Source organism: Eucyclogobius newberryi, unplaced genomic scaffold (genome assembly GCF_026437365.1).
Source record: "Eucyclogobius newberryi isolate DKJ021-1_F unplaced genomic scaffold, fEucNew1.0.hap1 SCAF_2, whole genome shotgun sequence".
Taxonomy (NCBI): Eukaryota; Metazoa; Chordata; class Actinopteri; order Gobiiformes; family Gobiidae; genus Eucyclogobius; species Eucyclogobius newberryi.
Window position 1 is genome coordinate 24,085,108 of NW_027315834.1, and position 21,164 is coordinate 24,106,271.

General features: G+C 40.2%; 3 protein-coding genes and 1 long non-coding RNA gene across 4 annotated transcripts; 2 read left to right on the plus strand and 2 right to left on the minus strand.

The window, feature by feature from the left end:
* The first annotated feature begins 2,058 nt into the window (after positions 1 to 2,058).
* LOC140367938 (Golgi phosphoprotein 3-like) lies at positions 2,059 to 5,969 on the plus strand. Its single transcript, XM_072454726.1, has 5 exons — positions 2,059 to 2,472; positions 2,925 to 3,056; positions 3,160 to 3,274; positions 3,360 to 3,520; positions 3,908 to 5,969. The coding sequence occupies exons 1-5, from the start codon at positions 2,266 to 2,268 to the stop codon at positions 4,169 to 4,171; spliced, it is 879 nt and encodes a 292-aa protein (XP_072310827.1). The 5' UTR covers positions 2,059 to 2,265; the 3' UTR covers positions 4,172 to 5,969.
* Positions 5,970 to 6,253: 284 nt separating this feature from the next.
* On the minus strand, positions 6,254 to 6,967 carry LOC140367434 (uncharacterized). The gene is made up of 2 exons (XR_011928119.1): positions 6,849 to 6,967; positions 6,254 to 6,737 (listed from the first exon to the last, which is right to left on the minus strand). It is a non-coding gene; the product is annotated as an uncharacterized lncRNA (long non-coding RNA).
* A 1,091-nt stretch (positions 6,968 to 8,058) lies between these two features.
* pstpip2 (proline-serine-threonine phosphatase interacting protein 2) lies at positions 8,059 to 12,464 on the plus strand. Its single transcript, XM_072454729.1, has 14 exons — positions 8,059 to 8,168; positions 8,558 to 8,658; positions 8,865 to 8,939; positions 9,201 to 9,235; positions 9,329 to 9,435; positions 9,512 to 9,574; positions 10,786 to 10,878; positions 10,974 to 11,019; positions 11,149 to 11,228; positions 11,816 to 11,914; positions 11,972 to 12,068; positions 12,140 to 12,224; positions 12,293 to 12,321; positions 12,394 to 12,464. Exons 1-14 carry the CDS (start codon positions 8,136 to 8,138, stop codon positions 12,447 to 12,449), a joined length of 999 nt encoding a protein of 332 aa, XP_072310830.1. The 5' UTR covers positions 8,059 to 8,135; the 3' UTR covers positions 12,450 to 12,464.
* A 442-nt stretch (positions 12,465 to 12,906) lies between these two features.
* Positions 12,907 to 21,146, minus strand: dhx29 (DEAH (Asp-Glu-Ala-His) box polypeptide 29). The gene is made up of 28 exons (XM_072454727.1): positions 20,853 to 21,146; positions 20,601 to 20,671; positions 20,396 to 20,509; positions 20,194 to 20,323; positions 19,976 to 20,112; positions 19,759 to 19,899; positions 19,443 to 19,569; positions 19,210 to 19,368; positions 18,968 to 19,133; positions 17,906 to 18,026; positions 17,450 to 17,830; positions 16,798 to 17,064; positions 16,572 to 16,715; positions 16,324 to 16,500; positions 16,113 to 16,253; positions 15,900 to 16,041; positions 15,691 to 15,811; positions 15,528 to 15,612; positions 15,369 to 15,457; positions 15,160 to 15,288; positions 14,991 to 15,066; positions 14,665 to 14,889; positions 14,450 to 14,586; positions 13,988 to 14,078; positions 13,625 to 13,921; positions 13,370 to 13,501; positions 13,200 to 13,296; positions 12,907 to 13,128 (listed from the first exon to the last, which is right to left on the minus strand). The coding sequence occupies exons 1-28, from the start codon at positions 21,037 to 21,039 to the stop codon at positions 13,073 to 13,075; spliced, it is 4,140 nt and encodes a 1,379-aa protein (XP_072310828.1). The 5' UTR covers positions 21,040 to 21,146; the 3' UTR covers positions 12,907 to 13,072.
* Positions 21,147 to 21,164: the final 18 nt, after the last annotated feature.

Below are 21,164 nucleotides of genomic sequence, written 5' to 3' on the forward strand. Positions count from 1 at the left end.
TGTTCCGCCGCCCCTGCGTTGCTTTAAGTGCCAGCGCTTTGGGCATATTGCAGCGGTCTGTAGAGGGAAGCAAAGATGTGGTAAATGTGCAGGAGATCATGAGTATGGGAAGTGTGACGTGGGTGCAAAACTGAAGTGCTGTAACTGTGGGGAAGAACATAGCTCTGCCTACGGGGGATGCAGGTTTAGCAAAAGAGCTGCTGAGGTGCAGAAAATAAAGGTCTCTCAAGATATATCCTATGCAGATGCAGTCAAGAAAGTTTCAAGTAACGAGTTTAGAGTAAATACAGAGAGGGGAGCCAGCGCTGCTCCCAGCCAGGGCGAAATGAGAAAGGCCAGCGTGGCTCCCAAGAAGTGTGAAGGTTTCAAGAGTGGAGGTCCCAAGTGTGCAGGTTCCAGAATTAATGAGAATACCCTGGTTGTGGATAGAGAGGATTTTGTACTCTTTATGGTGGATGTTGTAAACTGTGCTGCTCAGACTCAAAGCAGAACTGAAAGGATCAGGATCATTGCTAAAGCTGCAGGGAGATTCCTTGGAACAAAGGAGCTTGATTGGGCAGATATAGAAAACAGGCTAAAGGCGCTAAATGGGAGTCGGAGTGATGGGGGTCTGCTTTTGGGGAGTCAGAGTGATCAGAGTGACGAGATGGGGGTGGGGGTGGTCTCCTGTCCTCGTCCAGTCTCGTAGACGCACGGCTACCAAGCAGCGACATCAGTGGAAATATTAAAGCCTATAGAATGAAGCCTAAAGAATAAAGCTGTACGGTGGAAGCACCGAACGTCAAAGAAGGAGAGGAAGATGAAGAAGAGTCTCCCTGGAATAAAGCCGGTTGTTGTCTGAAACAACAACAACTATTCTAGTCACAAAGACATATCATGACCTCATGGGCTTTGTAACACCAAAGCAATGGAAGGAGTACTTTTACGGACTACGACAGAGTCTGAGGACTACGACAAAGTCTGAGGAATAAAGTCTGGCGGTAATGCAACACTTGGATGCCAACCGCCATAAAACAACAACAACAACAACAACAACGCTTGAATGCCAACCGCCATAAAACAACAACAACAACAACAACAACAAAATGAAGTCTAAAGAATAAAGTGTGGCGGTAATGTAACACTTAGATACCAACCGCCATAAAACAACAACAACAACAACAACAACAACAACAACAAAATGAAGTCTAAAGAATAAAGTGTGGCGGTAATGTAACACTTAGATACCAACCGCCATAAAACAACAACAACAACAACAACAACAAAATGAAGTCTAAAGAATAAAGTGTGGCGGTAATGTAACACTTAGATACCAACCGCCATAGAACAACAACAACAACAACAACACAGCAATCAACAAAGATGTCCTTATAAGTGTTTAGGTATATCCTAAACACTTATAAGGACATCTTTGTTGTTGTTGTTGTGCGTTGTGTTGTCAGATTTTTTAAACTTTATTTTGTATATTTTAGTATGTATCAATCAATGTAATCAATACTCTGACAAATGCATGTTCTAAATGAGAAGATCGGTGGTGGGAAAGCTCCTCCTAGATTTGCACTTGGGCATCAGACAGTCTGAGGTGCATCAACCTTGCAGCACTAGAAGGTTTGAAATGAAGTTTTTTATTCCATTAGGCAAACGTGGAGGCGAGTGAAACGCAGTTAGTTAAACATGACAATTATTTAACGTATTCTTGAAATTGTCTGCGCTTTGGTTTCCAGCAAAAACAAAAGGATCTGCAGCAAAGCGATGACTTGTTCAGCAACACTGCCACCTTGCGGACATAGCTTTTATTGCATGTTTTTTTCTTTTTCTTTCAGAGAGACAGAACTAAGTCTATTTTTTGCATGATAAAACCGTGTGACTCTCTGTGTACTTCAACCTCACCGGTGCTGTTTTCTCATGTGTGTAAGCGGGTTTAGCAGCATTGTAGCTGACCGATTTCTAATGAACGTCTTAATAATACACACATAATACACCAACACTGGACGTTCTTCCCATTCCCCACGACCCGTGAACGCGGCAGGTACGTTCAGGGCTCCGTCAACATTGGACGTCACTGCGGAGCCTCCATGTTGGATCAGGAAGTGGGCAGAGACGGACCGAGGCGAGCTTAGCTTCGACGGCCGTCTTTATCCGCTCGGTCACCGTTTCACAAATCTCCCCGTTTAACACGCAGCTTAACTACATGCGGCGCGGCTCTCTGACAGGTCAAGGCAGACGAGTTTCCCCGGATCGGATCGTGTGACGGCAACGCGAGCCATGACTTCTCTCACGCAAAGGCCCTCGGGCCTCGTCCAGCGGAGGACCGAGGCCATTCGCAGCGCCGCCGCCGAGAAGGAGCGAGACTCGGGCGACGAGGAGGAGGAGGCCCGCCGCGGAGACGAGGAGGACGACAAGGGAGACTCCAAGGAAACCAGGCTCACGCTGATGGAGGAAGTGCTGCTGCTGGGCCTCAAGGATCGAGAGGTGAGAGCAGCCCGGAACACGACCCAGTGCCATCTTATATGTGGCTAACTCAAGGAAAGAATGCACTGAATAAAGATGCATATGTGCCGTTCGATCAAACCCGGGATCCACACGATCGCGTTGGGCTCTTCCGTCCGTGCAGGATGCGCTCCTTTAGTCACCGGTCATGTTTGCTCAGGGATCAAAGTTAGACATTGTTGTTTAATGGTTTCAATATGATGTTGTTCTTGTTGTGTTCTTTTCATCACCACATAACAGTTCACTTACTTTGGATAAACTAGCCAGGCTGGTACATCCTGCACTATTTGCCCGAAGGACAGACACAGACTCTTTACATTAACTGTGTACTTGACTTAACGCCAAGAGCAACGTCAACTCCTGCTCAACCTGAAAGTAAGGCAGGTCTCATACACGTCAGCTAAGCTAACAGTGCGCTTCATTTTCTCTCCCAGGGCTACACGTCCTTCTGGAATGACTGTATTTCTTCCGGGCTCAGAGGATGCATGCTGGTGGAACTGGCTCTCAGGGGCCGGCTACAGCTGGAGGCCTGTGGCGTGCGGAGGAAAGGCTTGCTCTCCAGAAAGGTGAGATTCATATAGTTTGAAAGAGTCAGTCCTGCCTTGTGGGAAAGCTCGTATTGTTGGGACTGAACTTGTATTCCTTGTGGTTGCTTTTGTTTTTCCAAAGGTAATCTATAAATCAGACGCCCCGACTGGAGATGTGCTTCTAGATGAGGCCTTGAAGCACATAAAAGACACCCAACCTCCAGAGAGCGTGCAGAGCTGGATAGAGTTGCTCAGTGGTAAGATGGCACAGATCGCATGTCATACTTTTACATAATTACACATGGTCGTTAAAGGACAACCCCTGTGTGTGTGTTTTTTCAGGAGAGACTTGGAATCCACTCAAGCTGCACTATCAGCTCCGAAATGTGAGGGAGCGTCTAGCAAAGAACCTTGTGGAAAAGGGCGTTTTAACCACAGAGAAACAAAATTTCCTTCTCTTTGACATGACTACACACCCACTGACCAACAGTACGATCAAACAGGTATGATTAAATCTACAGAGTAAACTTGCCCATTGACTTTGCAGTAACTCATCTATTCACAACCTACATTTTAGATCCTTCTGAGCAGATCCTTTTAGCGCGTTACAAACCTAAACTTACTGGAAAACTTAGATTTTTATACATTTGATTTCTAGTTACATGTTAATGGCTAATGTTGGCGCCTAAATATTAGTACTATGGATAATGAGAGCAGAATAAATAATGCAGTGTAGTTTCAGTTTACCTGTTCTTCTATGAGAACCTACGACGAGTAAATACATTCCACATTAAGAACAGGAGTAGGATGAGGAGCAAGTCTTATTTAACCCCCCCACCCCCATCTTTGTGGCATGTGTTATATTTTTTACATTTTGTGTTGCCTCTCAGCGCCTTGTGAAGAAAGTTCAGGAGTCGGTCTTGGAGAAGTGGGTGAATGATCCACATCGGATGGACAAGCGTGTTCTGGCTCTGATCCTCCTGGCCCACTCCTCTGACGTCCTGGAGAACGCCTTCGCCCCTCTCCAAGACGACCAGTACGACCTGGCCATGAAGAGAGTGCATTCGCTGCTAGAGCTGGAGCCAGAGAAGGAGAGCACCAAGCCCAATGCCAATGAACTGATGTGGGCTGTGGTGGCTGCGTTCACTAAATGAAAATTGTTCTTCTGGCGGACTGGAAGATCAGAATATGGTCTCTGTTATATTTAATTGGTTGAAGAATTTTCATTCAATGAGACAGACTTCACTTACTAAGACAATCTATTTTTGGTTGGGGAGCCTGTTTGTACATCTATTCTGGATGATATTAGGGTGGTAGTCCATGCTAACCCAGTGTAATCTGATTGGTGGTGGTGGGCTACACCAAGTAACAATTGGTTTGTCTCTGAAAAGACCAGCGAGCGGCTGCTTTACACCGTGATAGACACAACATCTTTCCATGCCGAGGCTGGACATGCTTCAGACATCACATCAACTCGAGCCTCTTAACGATAGAGAGACAAAACGCCCCGTGGCAGCAGTGGTCATGGTGAATATGAAGATTTACATTGGGGGCCAAGTTTCCCTTTAATATCGTGGGAACATTGTCCTACAAACGGTGTCAGTCCACACTGTGTTCCTCTTTCCCATGAAAGGATAAAGTTAAAAGCGCCTGTTATCCGTGCTTTTGCAGCTCATCCATTACCATTTTTTTCATTCCATATTGTGTTCCGAGTCCTTGCTTCGTCACTTTTGATACACAGCAGTTATAATCAATTCAATTTCTGTCGCAAATGTAACACGCCGTCTCTGTTTTAGTCTGTGCGTTAACTGCAGACCGCTTAATGCTTCGCTTACACAACAGATAACACGTGACCAAAATGAGAACCTCAAATTGAACTCGTTTTAATTTCTGATTTTAGAATCTTTTTCTAACTTTCAGAATGTTGTCTTTCGTTTTAATTGTTTTTTTCCCCCATTTTTTTCTTAGCAAGTTCGTGCTCGAGCTTAATTTGTCGACTAATTTGCACAGTCCGCTCTGTTAGAAGTAGAGGAGTATTAATAAGCCCGACAAAACGGATGAGATTAAACGTTCTACGGTCGACTGCCGTGGTCAAAGACGTTCACATTTCCGTAAAGCAGCAGCGGCGCTCTTTCGGCTCCTCCGTAGTGGATATTGTGAGCTTAATGAGATTATTCCTTCGCACACGCAGGTAAAGGTGTGCGGACTTGTAAACCGAAATCATTACGTGACAGAAGTTACGGATTTAAATGATCCGACTACACTTTACTGCCATTGCCAGTGAACAAATGCATCACAAACTAGGAATGTAACACTATGCTTAAACAATGACCTGAGCGTGGAGTTACCGGGCACTATAAACTTACATTTTCTATTCTACAAGAACAAATGTTCTCATGGCAGGGCCTTCTCGTGTTCACCTCTGTGCGATGCCGAAATCCGCATTATAGAGGCAAATCAAGACCCATCCTATTCTAATAATCGGGCTGGTTTTCAGGGCTTTCCACTTTCAGTTTGTAGTAGAGTTTGTGGTGTTGTTTAGTAAGGCTGGTGTTATTTGGACCCCCCCAAATGAAGCTGCAAGACTCACGAGCAGGTCATTTCCAACTCATCTTCAAAAGTACTCTCGACTCTTTTCTCCTGACAGCGGAGAGTTAAGGGCGACAGCACTCCACGAATTATGACATAATTTAGTTCTGTATTTTTCTACAAAAATAGTGAAAACTGTTGTGTGTTTACAGCAAGAGGCGTGCATGCTTTGGGTTGAGGGCTGAGGTACAGAGAGCATATGTAGCGGAGGAGAGGAGGCTTGTATGTAATTATTAGTCATTTTATGTGTACGATCTAATGAAACTCAATGAAAGGGATCTTCTCCTCTATCCTCTATAATTCTGTATGCTTTTATATTATCACAGAAAATAAAGTAAGGATCCTTTAAGTGCCTGAATTCTGCACAGTCGCTGTGGTTGTGGTTTTTTTTATGGGATCTAAGAGTTTTCGCAACAACAAAGTGGAAAAAAAAGGACTAAACTATGTGCTAACCCATGAAAGCATCAGCATAGAACTGGGGGTAAAACGGGCCTAAGTGTAATCAACCCAAGACTGATAAAAGAACCACCAAAATCCAAACCAAGACTTAATATGACATTTGTAAAGGTGTTGCACTTCGAACTCACCTTTGAACTAGTTTGTGAGTGTGAGAAACGATAGGCCCATGTGTCATAACCACCAAATGCTTTTACAAATATGACTTTTTATTATTCTCCACATGTATGAAGGCAACATAGTAACACACTACATTGTTTAACCCCGTCAGTTTCCATACAGCACGTTTCTCCAGCCGACTTTCTCCTAGTTTCCATGTCCATGTTGGCGTCTTGGGCCGTTCACATCTCGTCACAGGAAACACATCGTGGTGCGGCTGGTTTCGTCTCTTCTTCCATCTGTCCTCAGACCTCTGTACACTGGAGATCCTTCCCAACAGCTCAAGGGTCCACATCATGACCCTTTCTGGCTTCGTGCCTTCCAGACTGGTACTTTTTTTATTTTCATGGCATTTTTGCTCTTACTGTTTCCCCCTCACGGCGTCCACGATCGTTCATTTGATACGAGTCACACTGTTGTAGTAGAGTAAAAGTTCCACAAGTTTGTATTTCCAGTGAATAGTGTCTCCAATTCCTCGAAGCTCAAGTGCACATTGTACAACGGTGGTTGACAGATCTGAAGACCAAAAGAGTTATGTTTAGACACTTGATTTGTACAATTTAGGTCTTAAAGGTCACACAATACAATAATGTAACCATTTTGAAACAGATCAGGCTAGAAACTTACCACAGCCAGGCATTTTCATGGTAGAATATCCTCAGTGTGTCAGTAGTGTCAGACTGTTGCTCGGTGTTGCTCCGTGGCTCGATCAGACAAAAAGAAAGTATTCTGAACTACTGATAGCAGGTGAGCTTAAATAAGGTCTATGACTCATCAGCACGAGCAATGCCCTGAAGTCTTCAGTTCCTCCTCCCACTTTAATTGCCCTGTTTACTCTGCCTATTGGTCTTATTTTGTCAAGAGGGACTATTGCGTAAAAGTAGATTTTTTTTTTATCTCTTAACTGACAGTTTTGTTTTTCCCCTAAGCCTATCTATTGTTATTCAAAAACAACTGTTGATATATCATATATCCTTGACTCAATAATCAGCACTTAAAATGTTGAAGTGAATATACAGTGATGTAGACCTATGGACTTATAATATGTATATTCTTTTGTTTTTTAAGATTTTGTTGCTCATGGGCTTTATTAGACAGGAGAGGACAGGGTGAAATGAGGAAGACATGCAGTAAAACGTTGAAGTTTGGGATTTGAACTCACGACACTGCGGCTGGTTGCACTTGGAGCCTGGAATACTTTTATTTACCCACTCAACCACTGGGCAGCACCAGAAGCATTTACTTTAATCTAAATAGGAAGAGAAAGAAGGAAACAGAATTGCATTTCTGTTTGAGCACATGACTCACTATTTCACAGGTCAAAAGAAAAGTATGTTGTAGAACAGGTCCACTCTACAACAACAGTGTGGACTAATGTGCCCTGCTATAATCTGCTATTGTGATAAGATAACTACAATTTACGTACAACGGTTTGTTTTCATGACGATCTAACTTGTTCGAGTGGTTATACAATCACCACTGATTCAAACAACTTGATCCATTCTGATGATAGTGTACAGAAATGTTTCCTTACACATTTATTCCACAAGCTGAGGCCCATCAGCTTGCTTCTGTGGTAAAGACCTATGGACATGTCTGCTGTGAGCTCACCTGATGAAAAAAATATAATTATAACAATAAGAATAATATAGCCACATAGTCAAATAAAAATATTTCATATCCCATACATCTTATTATTTTATAGGTGCACTATGTAACTTCTAGTGGTGGTGTTGTGGGATGATACATTACTTTAACCCACTAGATGGCAGCACAGTCGGATGCTGGTTGTCAAAATAAAACACGCCTTTTGACGTTCACAGCTCACGCACATAATCACGCTGGCGGACACTGCACTTTACAGAAGTGTAACGCGGTAAAGAAGGCGGTGTCGCTCCGAGCTCAATCTTAGACATGAAACACCTTCATTTTAAGGATAATTTCTGGGTAAGTTTAGTTCATGGTCTTATTTTGTAGGTGCGCAAATAACCCAAAGATATTGATAAGTGTGTCAGCTGAATCCTGCTGTTTGAGCCCTTCTGCTCTTTCTCTGTGATCCCTACTTATTGAATTATAGGAGAAGATGAAATATAACATTTAGACCTGATGATGGTATAGGCCTATGTTACCTGTGTGTTACCTGTGTGTTACCTGTGTGTTGGCCTATGTTATCTTCAACTAAACTAGGTAAAAACATCAATTACAGTAAGATAATGTGTTTTGTATCCAAACTTAACTTAAAACACAATCAATTGAAAAATATATGCTTATAATTGTTGATGAAAGAACACAGACTGTGGCCAATAATTAACATATTCCCTTCTGACATGACACAGAACACCGAGTTAACCAGCACTGCAGGATATGATGCCATTATTCAATATCATAATGAGGGGAAAAGGATCTGTAAAGAGGTAGAAGACTTTTTGAAGTCCAGGTGAGAAGTAATGTATTCCACTTGTGTAGCTACTAACAACCAAACTGTTCGATTTCTGATCTTGTAAGTTAACATTTGTCAAAACAGTTAATTGAACTTTGCTCATCCTTGATATAAAAAAGGAAACTAAAGGTTTAGTGATGTACACACTGAAATATGATATCAATGTTATTTGCATGTCTAAATACGGCATTTGTTCCTTATAGAGCTGGAATTGAAGAGAAATATGCTAAAGATCTACTTGGTTTGTCAAAGAAAGTGTGTGGTCACAATGAAATGAAGTAAGTCAAGTGCTTCTTTTTGCATCACATTATAGGAAGTCATTTATAGAGATTATGAGCTTCCACGTGTTCATTTGATCCAGTTCCGTTTCTGTCAGCAGTTTCATGATCTCTGCTGTTAGGACAGTTTGCATGTGTTAGCCTTTAAAAGTAGGAAGAGGAAGATTGGTCACTGAGCAGTGGGACATCTGATATCTTTAAGTACAGTGTGTTTATAAACTGGAATATAATGTACATATATTTTCAATTTGTCTCTTCAAGCACATTAAAACGGTCCTTGGACATTTTTAAATTACGTAAGTTTCACTTCAATTTTAACTTCTGTTTTTTTGTACTTGCCGTAGTAACATTCATGGTAATGTGAGAATATTAATGATTTGACCCCACAGAAATGGAGCATGTCAGTCTTGCTCATTTGCAGCTTGCACAGAGCATGAGAGAAGAGGTAAAGAAGCTGGAGGAATTCAGAGAAAGACAAAAAGAAGCCAGGAAAAAAGTGTGTTGTTTTTACATGTTGTAATACAATAACTGCATTTGAGTTGTTGCTGACATTTTCACTCATATTGCTACAGATTGAGCAGCACATGGATGTTCTTCACAAACAGAAGGCCTCACAGTTAAAAAAATCATTGGATGTGAGTAGCAGGACATACATAGTTGAGATGTGAGACCAGCGTTTTTATTTCCCATTCAAATCCAATATATTCCAATATGAATTCCCATTTCATATCATGGCTAAGTCTAATGCTATTACATATTTGTATTAACCTTTATTTAACCAGGTAAAAAACCCATTGAGACTTGAGGTTTTTTCAATAGTGACGTGGGCTCAAGTGAACTGCAGCACACGTAACAAACAAGTACACATTCACTTAAAAGCACAGACAGTGTTGCATACGATTCTTGTATTGTATTTTAAAAGATAGAGCAATAATAACTTAACAGCTCACACAAATTTAGTTCTGATTGTTACATATTCCAAGCTGTGGGAGCAGTATAACTGATTGTTTGCTTCCCTCAATCGGTCCCCACTCGAGGGACAAACAAACAGTAAATACTGTATATCATGAAAGCAGGGCATAGAGGCCTTTTACTAACTAATTATAGTTTATTAACACTGCTGATCATTTAGTTTTATTCATAATTGTTCTCAAAATATTTGTATCCTTAATATTTGCCATATATATATATATATATATATATATATATATATATATATATATATATATATATATATATATATATTATATATCTGATATTATAATGTGAAAGGACTTTAAACTCAAAGCAGAGAACTTTGACTTTGGCAGTGGGACTCAACCTCGAACTGACTCGGACTTGAGACTTACTTGAGACTGGGTCCCACCTCTGTTGTCAATAATACTTAAATGTAAGAGCTATGGCATATGGATAATTTGTATGGCATATTCAAGAACATATTTGTAGCCACGTCTATAAAATACATTTAAAAATACATCTAACTGATGAAGCTGTTACTGCTAACAGCATTTCTTTTTGTTTATGTTTTTATTTTGGAATATGAACATGTTTACAGCTAAGCCTGCTGCATCGTTTGCTTAACAACTCATGACTCCTCATGACTAAAGTAAATTATATCATTTTGTAATAGTGACGAAATAGTATTGATATTTTAAGAACAGAATCAACACAAACATTTGAACTGTTGTAAAAGTGTCACACATCAGTAATATACAAGGCTTATTAAATATCCTGTATTAGACTTTTGAATGAAAATAATTAATGAGCATTTTGAATACTTGTTTTTTTTATATACAAAGGAGATAAGAATATTGTTAATTTAGTTACATTCCCACCTTTTCTACAGTCAAAGAAAACGTATGAGCAAAAATGCAGAGATAAAGAAGAGGCGGATCAGAATGTTTACCGAAACACCAACAACTCCAGGAACATCGAGAAGGTTGAGTCAACTCTTTTTAATATCATTTCATTGTGTTTTCTTATATATTTCTGACAATCGTCTAAATTGACTGTATTATTGGTTCGTCGTCAAAGCTCAGTGCAAAGGCGCTGCAGGCCAAACTGAACTCAGAAGAAGCTGGTAAGTTCATGTGACATTTATCAAGATTCTTTTTCTTTTTCTGATCAATCTCAATTCTTGAGTCCGTTTTTTTTTCTTCTCAAAAAAAACAAAACCCTTTTTGTTCTATTTGATTGCTTATTACACCAGATAGATTATACCAGCAGAACGTCTCCACACTGGGGAACATTAGAGACGAGTGGCTGAAGGAACATACCACTGCATGTGAGGTAAAGTTTAATTTCTGTGTCTGAGCCTAGGAGTGTGTTATAGCAATAGATCACAGGTGTTTTTGCACATAAACGTACCAAGCACTAAGTCCCTATTTAGTCAGAGGAACCACAGTCCCCCATGGTCCACATTCACATGGCAAAACTAACATTGTATTTAATGTAAAGTGGTATTAGGCAGCCTTGTTATTTCATTCTTCCTTCTCCTTTTGAGCATTGAAACCTGCACATAAAACTGCCCAATGGGCTGGACTTACCACAGAATAAATATCTGAGTTCCCGGCCTAAATTTGCTTATTGACAATGACTCTTGGACGAGAGTCGAAACGTCTAGTTTTCTACAACTGAACCTTTTTCTACAATGTGATGCTAAGAGCTAACAAACAATGAGAAAAACAATAAACACCATTTTAAGTTATTATGCATTTTAGTTACAGATAAAAAGGTTCATATAGCGCAAAAATAATGTTTGGAATTAGAAATCATCACCTTTTCTTTTACACATTTCACTTTCTTATCATTGCAATACATATTTCTCTATGTATTGTGTGTGTTTCTGAAATTGCCTTCGACATTTGCTTTCACAGATTCTTGAAACGCATGCGATAGACAGAATATCCTTTGTCAGAAACACAGTCTGGACCCATTTAAACCTACTATCTCAGCAATGCGTCACTAGTGATGAGGTACAGATAGCATTTGATAAAATATTTGAGAGAAAATAACAATGTTTTTCTTTACAGCTCTATGAGGAAGTTAGGAAGTCATTAGAACAATGCAACATTCAGGATGATATTGAACACTTTGTAATTCTGAGACGAACTGGAGAAAAGCCGCCAGGTTTGAGGGAATTTTGTTTTTATTATTACATTATTATAGTTTCTTGTGTGTAATGTGAATCCTTTTCTCAGGACCACTTGTGTATGAAAACTTCTATAGCGGTCAAAGGGCTTCACTTGCAACACCTCCTCCTCAAATGCCTCCGCCAGTCAATAGGTAGTAAATAAATAATTGTAACCAGTTATTGATTTATATTTTCTTTAATTTGAATTATTTATTTGAAGGAGAGAGACACCGCCAGTTCTAGGAAGTGGTATGTCGAAGTATTTTTAAATGTTTTATTATAGGACTACTGTATTTTTTTATTAATTGTTTTCTGTTACAGCTAGTGCCATCTATTCAACTGTGCAAGATGCTGACTACACTGCGGCCAGACACTAGCGTGGCAGCTTCACAATGTCTGAAAACCAAGTTCCTGCTAGTAAAAAACAGTTTATCACTGCCAACACACTGAAAGAGCAGTGGAATGTCATATTTGAATGTGTTTTTTTTTATTATCAATGCTATTTATATACAGTGCAGTAAATACTGAACATTTTAAATTAGTATATATATTTATTATATATATATTAATTTAAAAAAATCACACATCTCTGCACTCGACTTAAGGATTTGTATACTCCTGGTGACATTTGCTATCAAGGTGTCGCGTTACATTATAATATAGTAAAAGCCATTGTTTTTGCACCTGTTTTCTTTTTTGTTATATTAAACGATTTATCACCATAGCCTCAAACTCAATCTGCATTTCCTGATTTCTGAATACACCTTGCATACAGTGTGTAACATTTTAAGTAAATACAACTCTATATATACAGCAATTTGGCAACATGCACCATTTACACAAATAAACATAAAACACATTTATTTTCAATATTTGATTCATGATTACGTTTTTTTATCAGCTTTCCAATTCAACACAATATATATACCTTCCTTTAAAATGTTAAGTGTTATGAATGATCAGATTATTGCTGACAAACATCATTTTAAGTGTCCAGAAGTCACTGTGCATACTCTGATTTGATCAACTCCAAAAGCACCTGGATGGCCCTCTCATCTGTAGCACAAAAACAACAGTCAAGTAATTAAAAATGGATCGGATCGTAAACCTAGTCATATTGAATTTACCTTCCAAATTCAACTTTGGGTTCTCCATCTTTTTCTCAAGCACAGCATCCAATAGTCGTCGCAGGTGTTTAAAAATTACACCTATCCTCACCGGAGCCTAGTGACCAGAGAGCAATCAAAACCTGCTGTATATGGATAAACACCCTCTACTCAACTGTGTGACCTCTGACCTGGAAGTGCATCCATCCATCCAGTGAAATTAGTCTCTCTCTGTGCTGAATATCTATCTCACCTCCAAACAGCAGCATAGGGAAGGGAGATATCAGAGTCGTGTCCCGCAGATAGATCTTGGTGTATTTGACCTTACAAAATAGAAAGATGTAGCACTTTTACCAAAGAAGCAGACTAGATAAACTACAGAAATAACTCCCATCAAAGGACCTTTTATGCTCTATATTTGCATGTGAAGTTTGCATATACGATACCTTTTCCTGATAAAGCAGCCATCCATGTGTCTGTAGATTTCGGTTGACAGATGAGGGATGGACTTGGGCTTTTCCTTGTGGCGTTTCCACGGTGCAAGCGACACGCTCCAGCACATCTACAGATGGTGTGCACATAACCTTGGCCACGCTGTCGTACAGACCAGCCGTCAGAGCTGCATTTAGAATGGAAATCTGGGCTTTGGACACAGTGCCTGCATGAAGTTTGAAACGTGGGGAGTGTCGCGACGACCAAAAACCAGCCTGCTCCATCATCCTTATTAGCTCAAGCTTCACATTCTGGAAGAAAAAGTTACCGGTAAATTACAGAAACAGTACATTTCACATAAGTTAAATACTCATTACCTCTAGTGTAATCAGCGCTGTGCGATTGAGGAAGTGCTTTATACAGTAGGATATTTCTGCTTTGTACCCTTCAATTTGGGAGTTTTTCCACCTAAAAAGAGAAATGCCAGCCATGATTATTTAGATGTTTATGCATCACATAAAATGGAGAAACTGATACTTTAACTTGAAGAGAAAAGTGCCTGTTTAGGTGAGGTTCACCCATAACAATCATCAGTTAAATACATGGTTAGCACAGAGACAGACACAAAAAGCACACTCAGGTGTTGCTCATGTAAGCGACCTTGCCTTAGTCTAATTTTCAAACAAAAAGACATCAACTTTAGCTGTTGCATTCTAATTTTTAGCTTGTACCATTTTCATACATTTAAATTTATATATCTGGGGTGGTGGTAACTATGTATTTTAAAAAAGGTTACAAACTGAAACTCATTCACATTTAGAAAAAGGTTAAAGCATTACCCAAGGTAAGCATTGTATAGAGTCAAGTGGTCAGAGTTGGCTAACGATAGTGCAGCCTTTGCAAGGTTAGCTTCTTCTTTCCTGTTTATAGGTGTCGAAAAGGGAGACTTTTCTGTAATAGCTGCAGCAATTGTTGCCTAAAAGAATACCACTTTTATTAGTAACAGATCCTGGTGTCTCCACCATACAGTAAATTTATATTAAGTCAGACTTACAATTGGCTCTAGGCAGCCAAGAATGGCTCCATAGATAAGCATTTTCCCAATCTTGACATTCACAGGCAAACTAGCAAGGTGATGTCCCAGCGGGGTGAGGACATGACTGTTGGGGAGACACGCCCCGATCTTCCTCAGAAGATTAACAGCATTGTTGACTGACTGAGGCAGCGGAGGGTCCAGAGCCCGTCCCAGAAAGTCCTCTGGAGCACCGTACTGACACTTCTTTTGAGGGACACACAGGAGAGAGATGGGAACTAGAACATGGGCTTATTCAACAACAGATTTGAAGCTTGTGTTTTAATACTCAGTATTGACTAGTGTACCATAATATGCAGACAGAGCTCCTCAAGTGGGACCCGAAGTATTTCTGGTATTGAATAATCCATAAAGCTCTGAAACCTAAAGAAAAATGCAGACAACGTTTTAAATAAACTGTGACTCATTCTGGCTTTGCTTGTGCAGACAGTAGCTTTGACATGTTCTGGTTCAAACCTGTATTTTGGATAGAGTCTGAAGCAGAAGCCGTTCCGAACACGACCTGCTCTGCCTTGCCTCTGGAGGGCGCTAGCTTTGGATACAAATGTTTCAACTAGAGAACTCATTTGGCTGCTCTCATGATATCTAAAAAACAAAGGTTGTCAATTTTCCCAAATTAGTCTCATTACAAAATGCTTATATTATAATTATTTAAGATAGCTTACTTGTTCTCCTTGGTTTTTCCAGTGTCTATGACAAAGACCACATCAGGAATGGTGACACCTGTTTCTGCAATGTTTGTTGACAGCACAATCTAAAGAAGAAACAAATTTAGCTAATAATTAAGAATTTTGGCCATGTTTGCCCAAGGCAAGAAACAGTACCTTTCTAACGCCAGCAGGAGGCACTGTAAAAGCAGCAGCTTGATCTTTGGAGGAGAGGGTGGAATGAAGAGCCACAATCTTGTGCCTGAAGTAGAGCAGAATAAGTGGGATGTATGCCTTTTCAGCAGTAATTACTATATGTATTTGTTTGCCATTTGATTACCTGCTTTTGTCTCTAAATCTCTTGTCTGATAAAAGCAGGTCGTAAAGCTGCTGTATGTGAGCCATGCCTGGAAGGAACACTAGAACAGCCCCATCTACTTCAGCAAACTGAGGTGATTTATCTTGTGTAAAACAGAAAAAATAATAACAATTATAAACACAAACGGTTTGAATATGTAACCTTCAAAACAAGCATTGCATTTGATGTACCAATATAACCCATAAGGTTTATGAGCAAGTCCATGTTAATTTTATTGGGATTCATGTGTTGAAGCACGTGTTTGGTTCTGTTGCTGAAATGATCCACATCTGGACCAAGAGCCCAACCAGGAGAGTCTCTTATGATCACTTCCTTAACACACAAACACACAAAGTTACATTGATTACATACAAAACATACGTTCATTGCAGAATAAATTTTACCTGGTGCTGTAATGTCTTTCCCCCTTTTAGAGTGACAGAAATACTGACTTCCTCCTCCTCCTCCAGAATTTTCTGACAGTACTCGGAGTCCCTTTCAAGAATGTAGCCCGTCTCCTCCACAATGTCTTCTAGATGAAAAACCTAACGCAAAAAAGGACTTAGTTGGACCAACAATTAATTGTGCGACCAGGAGCTATGACTTGATTCTTACCTCAACTGGGAAAGTCCTACCAGGGATTGTGATGACTGGGCAACGGTTAAAATAGCTTGAGAATTTGTGACAGTCAACCGTGGCGCTCATGAGAATAAGCTGCAAGTCAGATCTCTTCATAACAACGTCCTTTAGAATTGTCAGAAGGAAATCCGATTGGACACTGCGCTCGTGAACCTGAACAAGTGAAGGGGTAAATGCAGCGGCCGTGAAATGATGACTGAACGTATCAGTGTATCAGAACATACCTCGTCCACTATAATGTGTGTCAATGAGCTGAGGAGTCTGTCCTGCTGAAGTTTGCGCAGTAAAACACCAGTAGTACAGTAAAGAAGGCGGGTCCACTCGCCAGACAAATTCTCCATCCGGATCTGATAGCCACAAAGCGACGACTAGAAAAAAACAACAACTCAATTCAGTTTTCTCATTTTGTTTTTCACATTGTAAAGCTTCGGAGTTGACATTCTCGTTTACCTTTGCTCCCGGTCCGTCCTCACAGCCAAGTTCCTCGCTCACTCTACAGGCCAGACTCATGGCGGATATCCTGCGGGGCTGCGTTACCACGATGTTGCATGGCTGTGGCCCTTTTCCTCCGGTCAACATATACTCCAGTATAAACTGTGGGATTTGAGTACTCTTTCCGCTGCCCGTTTCTCCAGCAACCACCACTATGGGATGGCGCTGCAATGCCTCCAGGATGTGATGTCGGTGTTTAAAGACGGGCAGCTGCTCTCGCTCGGCCTGCAAGAAGATCACAACTGGAAATCAGGGCTGGGCAATATTGACAACAAGGAATAACTCCATCGTTTTTTGAGTATCCCGACAACAATATGAAATCAATCCACCAGAAATGTGTTAAAACATGTCTGTAACTGTATTAGTTGAGGTTTGGTTATCAGACAACAGTGAAATGTCTGTCAAATTAATCACAATTATTATATTATTATTTATATGCCCTTATTTGAACGTTTTCTTTTTTTTCTTCACTTTAAAAAAAAAAAAAATCAGCCGTTTTTGTAGATTTTTTACGATACACTCGATATTCAAATTTAGCTTCTCTACAAAACATTCACAATATTATATAAATTTTGATATATTGCCTATTTGTACGGTGAATGCACTTTACCTGTAATCTATGTGCACGTGGCGTTGTCTTCAGCTTTAAAAATAGCTCTCTGGATGCTTCAAGCGATGCCGTGGTTTTCCTTCCTCCTTCATTCTTGTCACTTTTGCTCTTCTGATTATCTCCTGCCTCATCTAAATCCAAGAGAGACAGATTTTCCCAGGACTCCTCAGGCTCTTGGTCCTCCTCCGTGTCCAGTGCCGATGCAGGCAGGGATCCGGCCGCTTGGCTTTGCTGCTGTTTGAGTTTGGTGAGGAGTCGCGATATGAACTGGTCTCTGGGTTTGTTGGCGGCAATTTGACTCTGCTCCTGCTGCTGCCGTTCACCGTCTCTCCACTCCAGCCACACATCTCTGTAGGTTGGAGGTAGCAGCTGGTGCACTGACTAAACGAAAATACATCAAATTATATCACCAGTGTAGTAATAGATAGGCGCATACTGCAGACGTTGAAATGTTACCTGGCCTTTTGTCAAGTTGTACAGGGCAAGTGTTGCGGCTAGATGCTGCGCCTGCATACTGTCCTCCGTCACAATAGTTGGACAAACTTCAAACACATCATCCGGTCTTTGAATACGTACTCTAAGAATAAAAGAAAACACATGAATTCGTCCAATAGGGGCCAAGTGTGGTTTACTAACTATACAAAGACATAAACAGACGAGACTTATTTCACCTATTCACATTTACAGGTCTTTTGGCCGGGGCCGATAGAGGAATAACCTCTTCTTAAAAGGTGGGTATTATCATGAATGTTGTTTTGAAGATACTTTAAATTTGAATAACAAGTATATTGTTTGTAGTAAAAAAAACGGAGAAAATAAAGTTATGTCGTAAACTTTCAAATAAAAGGTGATAAAGTCTGCATTCATTTTACAGACGTTCACAAATTTTGTCTGATAAAACCTCACATAAAACATTTAAAGACATGTTTGAACGCATTTATGGGTTGTCATAACATTGTCTGACTTTTGCCCTAACCTTTCTGAGATGTTGTGTTTGTACAGTGTGTCAGCCAGGCGCACAAACACTGTTCCCTCAAGAATAAGATTAAAGATGATCAATTACCTTGCTGGACTCCATAAATTAAAGAAAAGAAGACAAAATGTATTGTAAAATGAGAACACCATTAAAATTATTAGTGTAATCGATGATTATTCAGGTCGCAGTATAATCATAAGAGCCAAAATAACAATCATCTTGACCATTTTAGAAGCAAAATTAGTATCTGTTTTAGTTCAATCTATAGTCCAATTAATAGACCTAAATTTAAAGAACTTTTTTTTTTATCTGGCTGTGACTTTCATATTTGATTTGATTTAGTCTTTCAGAAAGTTTGTAAATCTGGTCACAAACCTGAGGAATATTAACCTGTTAGACAATGGAAATGAAAGAAAATTTAAGATTTCACTGTTGTTTGGCAAAGTCTAAATAATCAGTAATAATCGTTAAATCGTGATGATTTTTCTCACAATAATCGTAACTCTAAAATTTGATTCGGTTCCCTAAAACAAAAGACATACCTGCATTTCCAGTATCGTCCAGCAGCAACCTTGTGAAAAGCTGGTGCAGGGCTTTTGGGCAGGTTCTTTCTGACCCAATCGATGAGAAACTGCTTAGGAGATTTTCCTGTCCAGCTTCGAGCAGTGTAATCAAAATTGCGTACATCTTTTGGCTCATGTTTTTTGACTGCAAAAAAAACTCTGCGATAAGTTATCTATTCTTATAATAGCAAAACAGAAGTTAGATAGATTTATAGGCAAACCTTTTTCTTTAGGGGGCTCTGGTTCTGCTTTTTCAAACAATTTAAATCCTAAATCTTCTTTGTCTTCACTGGATGGAGGAGCCTTGCTTTCTTTTTGTGGTACATCGCGGACTTTAATAGCAGGGTTAAATATGGGGTGGTCTTCAAGCTGCTTCATTTCTAGTAAGAAATGAAAACATATTGCAGTGTTCACAACACAACGGCTACAGTCTAGTCTAATGACAGACACAAACCTTGCTGAATGACGCGTATCCGGTCCTGTGAACTCCTTTGACCCAACTTGTCTCCTTTGGTCTTAGCAACAATGGCCATTTCTTTAGTGTCGTATAACTGAGCAGTGAGGACCAAATAGCGATCATTCTACAACACAAAAATCACATGATTTAGGTGGGAAATATAGAAACAAAGTACTGGTATGTGAAAGGGTAGTAAATGGTGATGCATGGATTGAGTCCAACAAATAAAAGAGCAAATACAAAATTACAACAAATGCCTTTAAGAAATTCACTTGGAAATGTTTCCTGATTTGGAAATGCTTGTTACACTTACAGGATCAAACTTTTCATCCAACTCAGGGTTGCGTGAGCATTTGTCGCGGTCTTCCTTCACCTCCTCCTCTTCCTCATCATCAGAACTTTGTTCTGCATACCTCAGGATCCAGTTTTTTACAGTGGCAGCTTCATCCTCAACCTAATGAGCACAAAAGATATGCACAATAGTAGTACAGTAATGTGTCATCAAATACATTGATGCTATTAAAACATACTTTGGTTTCTTTCGCAGTGTTCTGAGGTGCTTTGACACTAACAGTTGAAGGTTTTTGCTGAACCGGGGGCTGAAACTTAGGCCTGTTCTTTTGACTCTCCTCCTCCATTTGCTGGCAAAAGCCTCCTGGCAATTCATCTGAAAAACAATGCCCAAGTAAAATATATAGTAACAAATGTGTATTAAACACACTGACATATATTACACTTTGTATACTACCATCTTTCAGGTTGAGGCAAAGCCAGTCAAGAGCAGAGTGGAGATCCCCCCCATAGAGCACACTACTCTTCATTGACTCCTCAATATGTTCCCTCTTGAAATTGAACTTCTCCAGGGCTAAGTAAAGATCCTATTTGCACAAAAATGTACTGACAGAAAACGTATTACTTACAATAATCGTGGAGATATGGAAAAATCTTACCAATAACTTCTTGCTTGTAAGCCTGCCTGATATTGGTCCTTTGTCTGCATACTCCTGTCGAAAGTCATTTATCAATCTAATGATTTTCTTCTCAAGGTCTCCTTGGATGGCAACCTGTGTTAAGGTATGGCATAACTCATTTGGCAACAAAGGAAAACACAAATACAAAGTTATGCCGGTACAATAATCATAATACAACACTCACTTTAAGAACAGACTTGTCAGAAGTTCCTGGGTCCACTTGTGCTACATTGACAAGACTGTAGTTTTTTGGAGCTGTAGAAAAAGGTAAATCTAGTCACGACATGGGCTGGTGTCTGCTGCACAAGGTAACTTCAATGCCATGTGAGATATATTTTGTTTACATAGTGGTCTCTTCTTTATATGATACAGTCAGTGGTATAGACAGGCTGGTGCTTTGACACTGTATAGTTTACATGCAGACGACACTGAAAACCTTTTGGCTTGTTCTCCTGGGCTTGTTTGCTGGGTCTGTTTGATGCTTTCCCCTTCTGTTCCTCTGTCGTGGCTGGACCTGGATCCGTCCTGGATGCTGCTGCTTCAAATAGCACCGGGGGGCCCCGGGGGACTCCTGAGACCCGTGGAGCACCTCCCGCCGCTGATTTCTTCTTCTTTCCGCCCATCGCCCGCTACAGTCACTTTATCAACTTTCACACAATCCACATGAGGAGCAGGATAACCCGGGAGCTAACAACACACGCTATCGTGCTCGATCGTGGTGGACAAACCTCAAAGAGGCTTCCGTAGC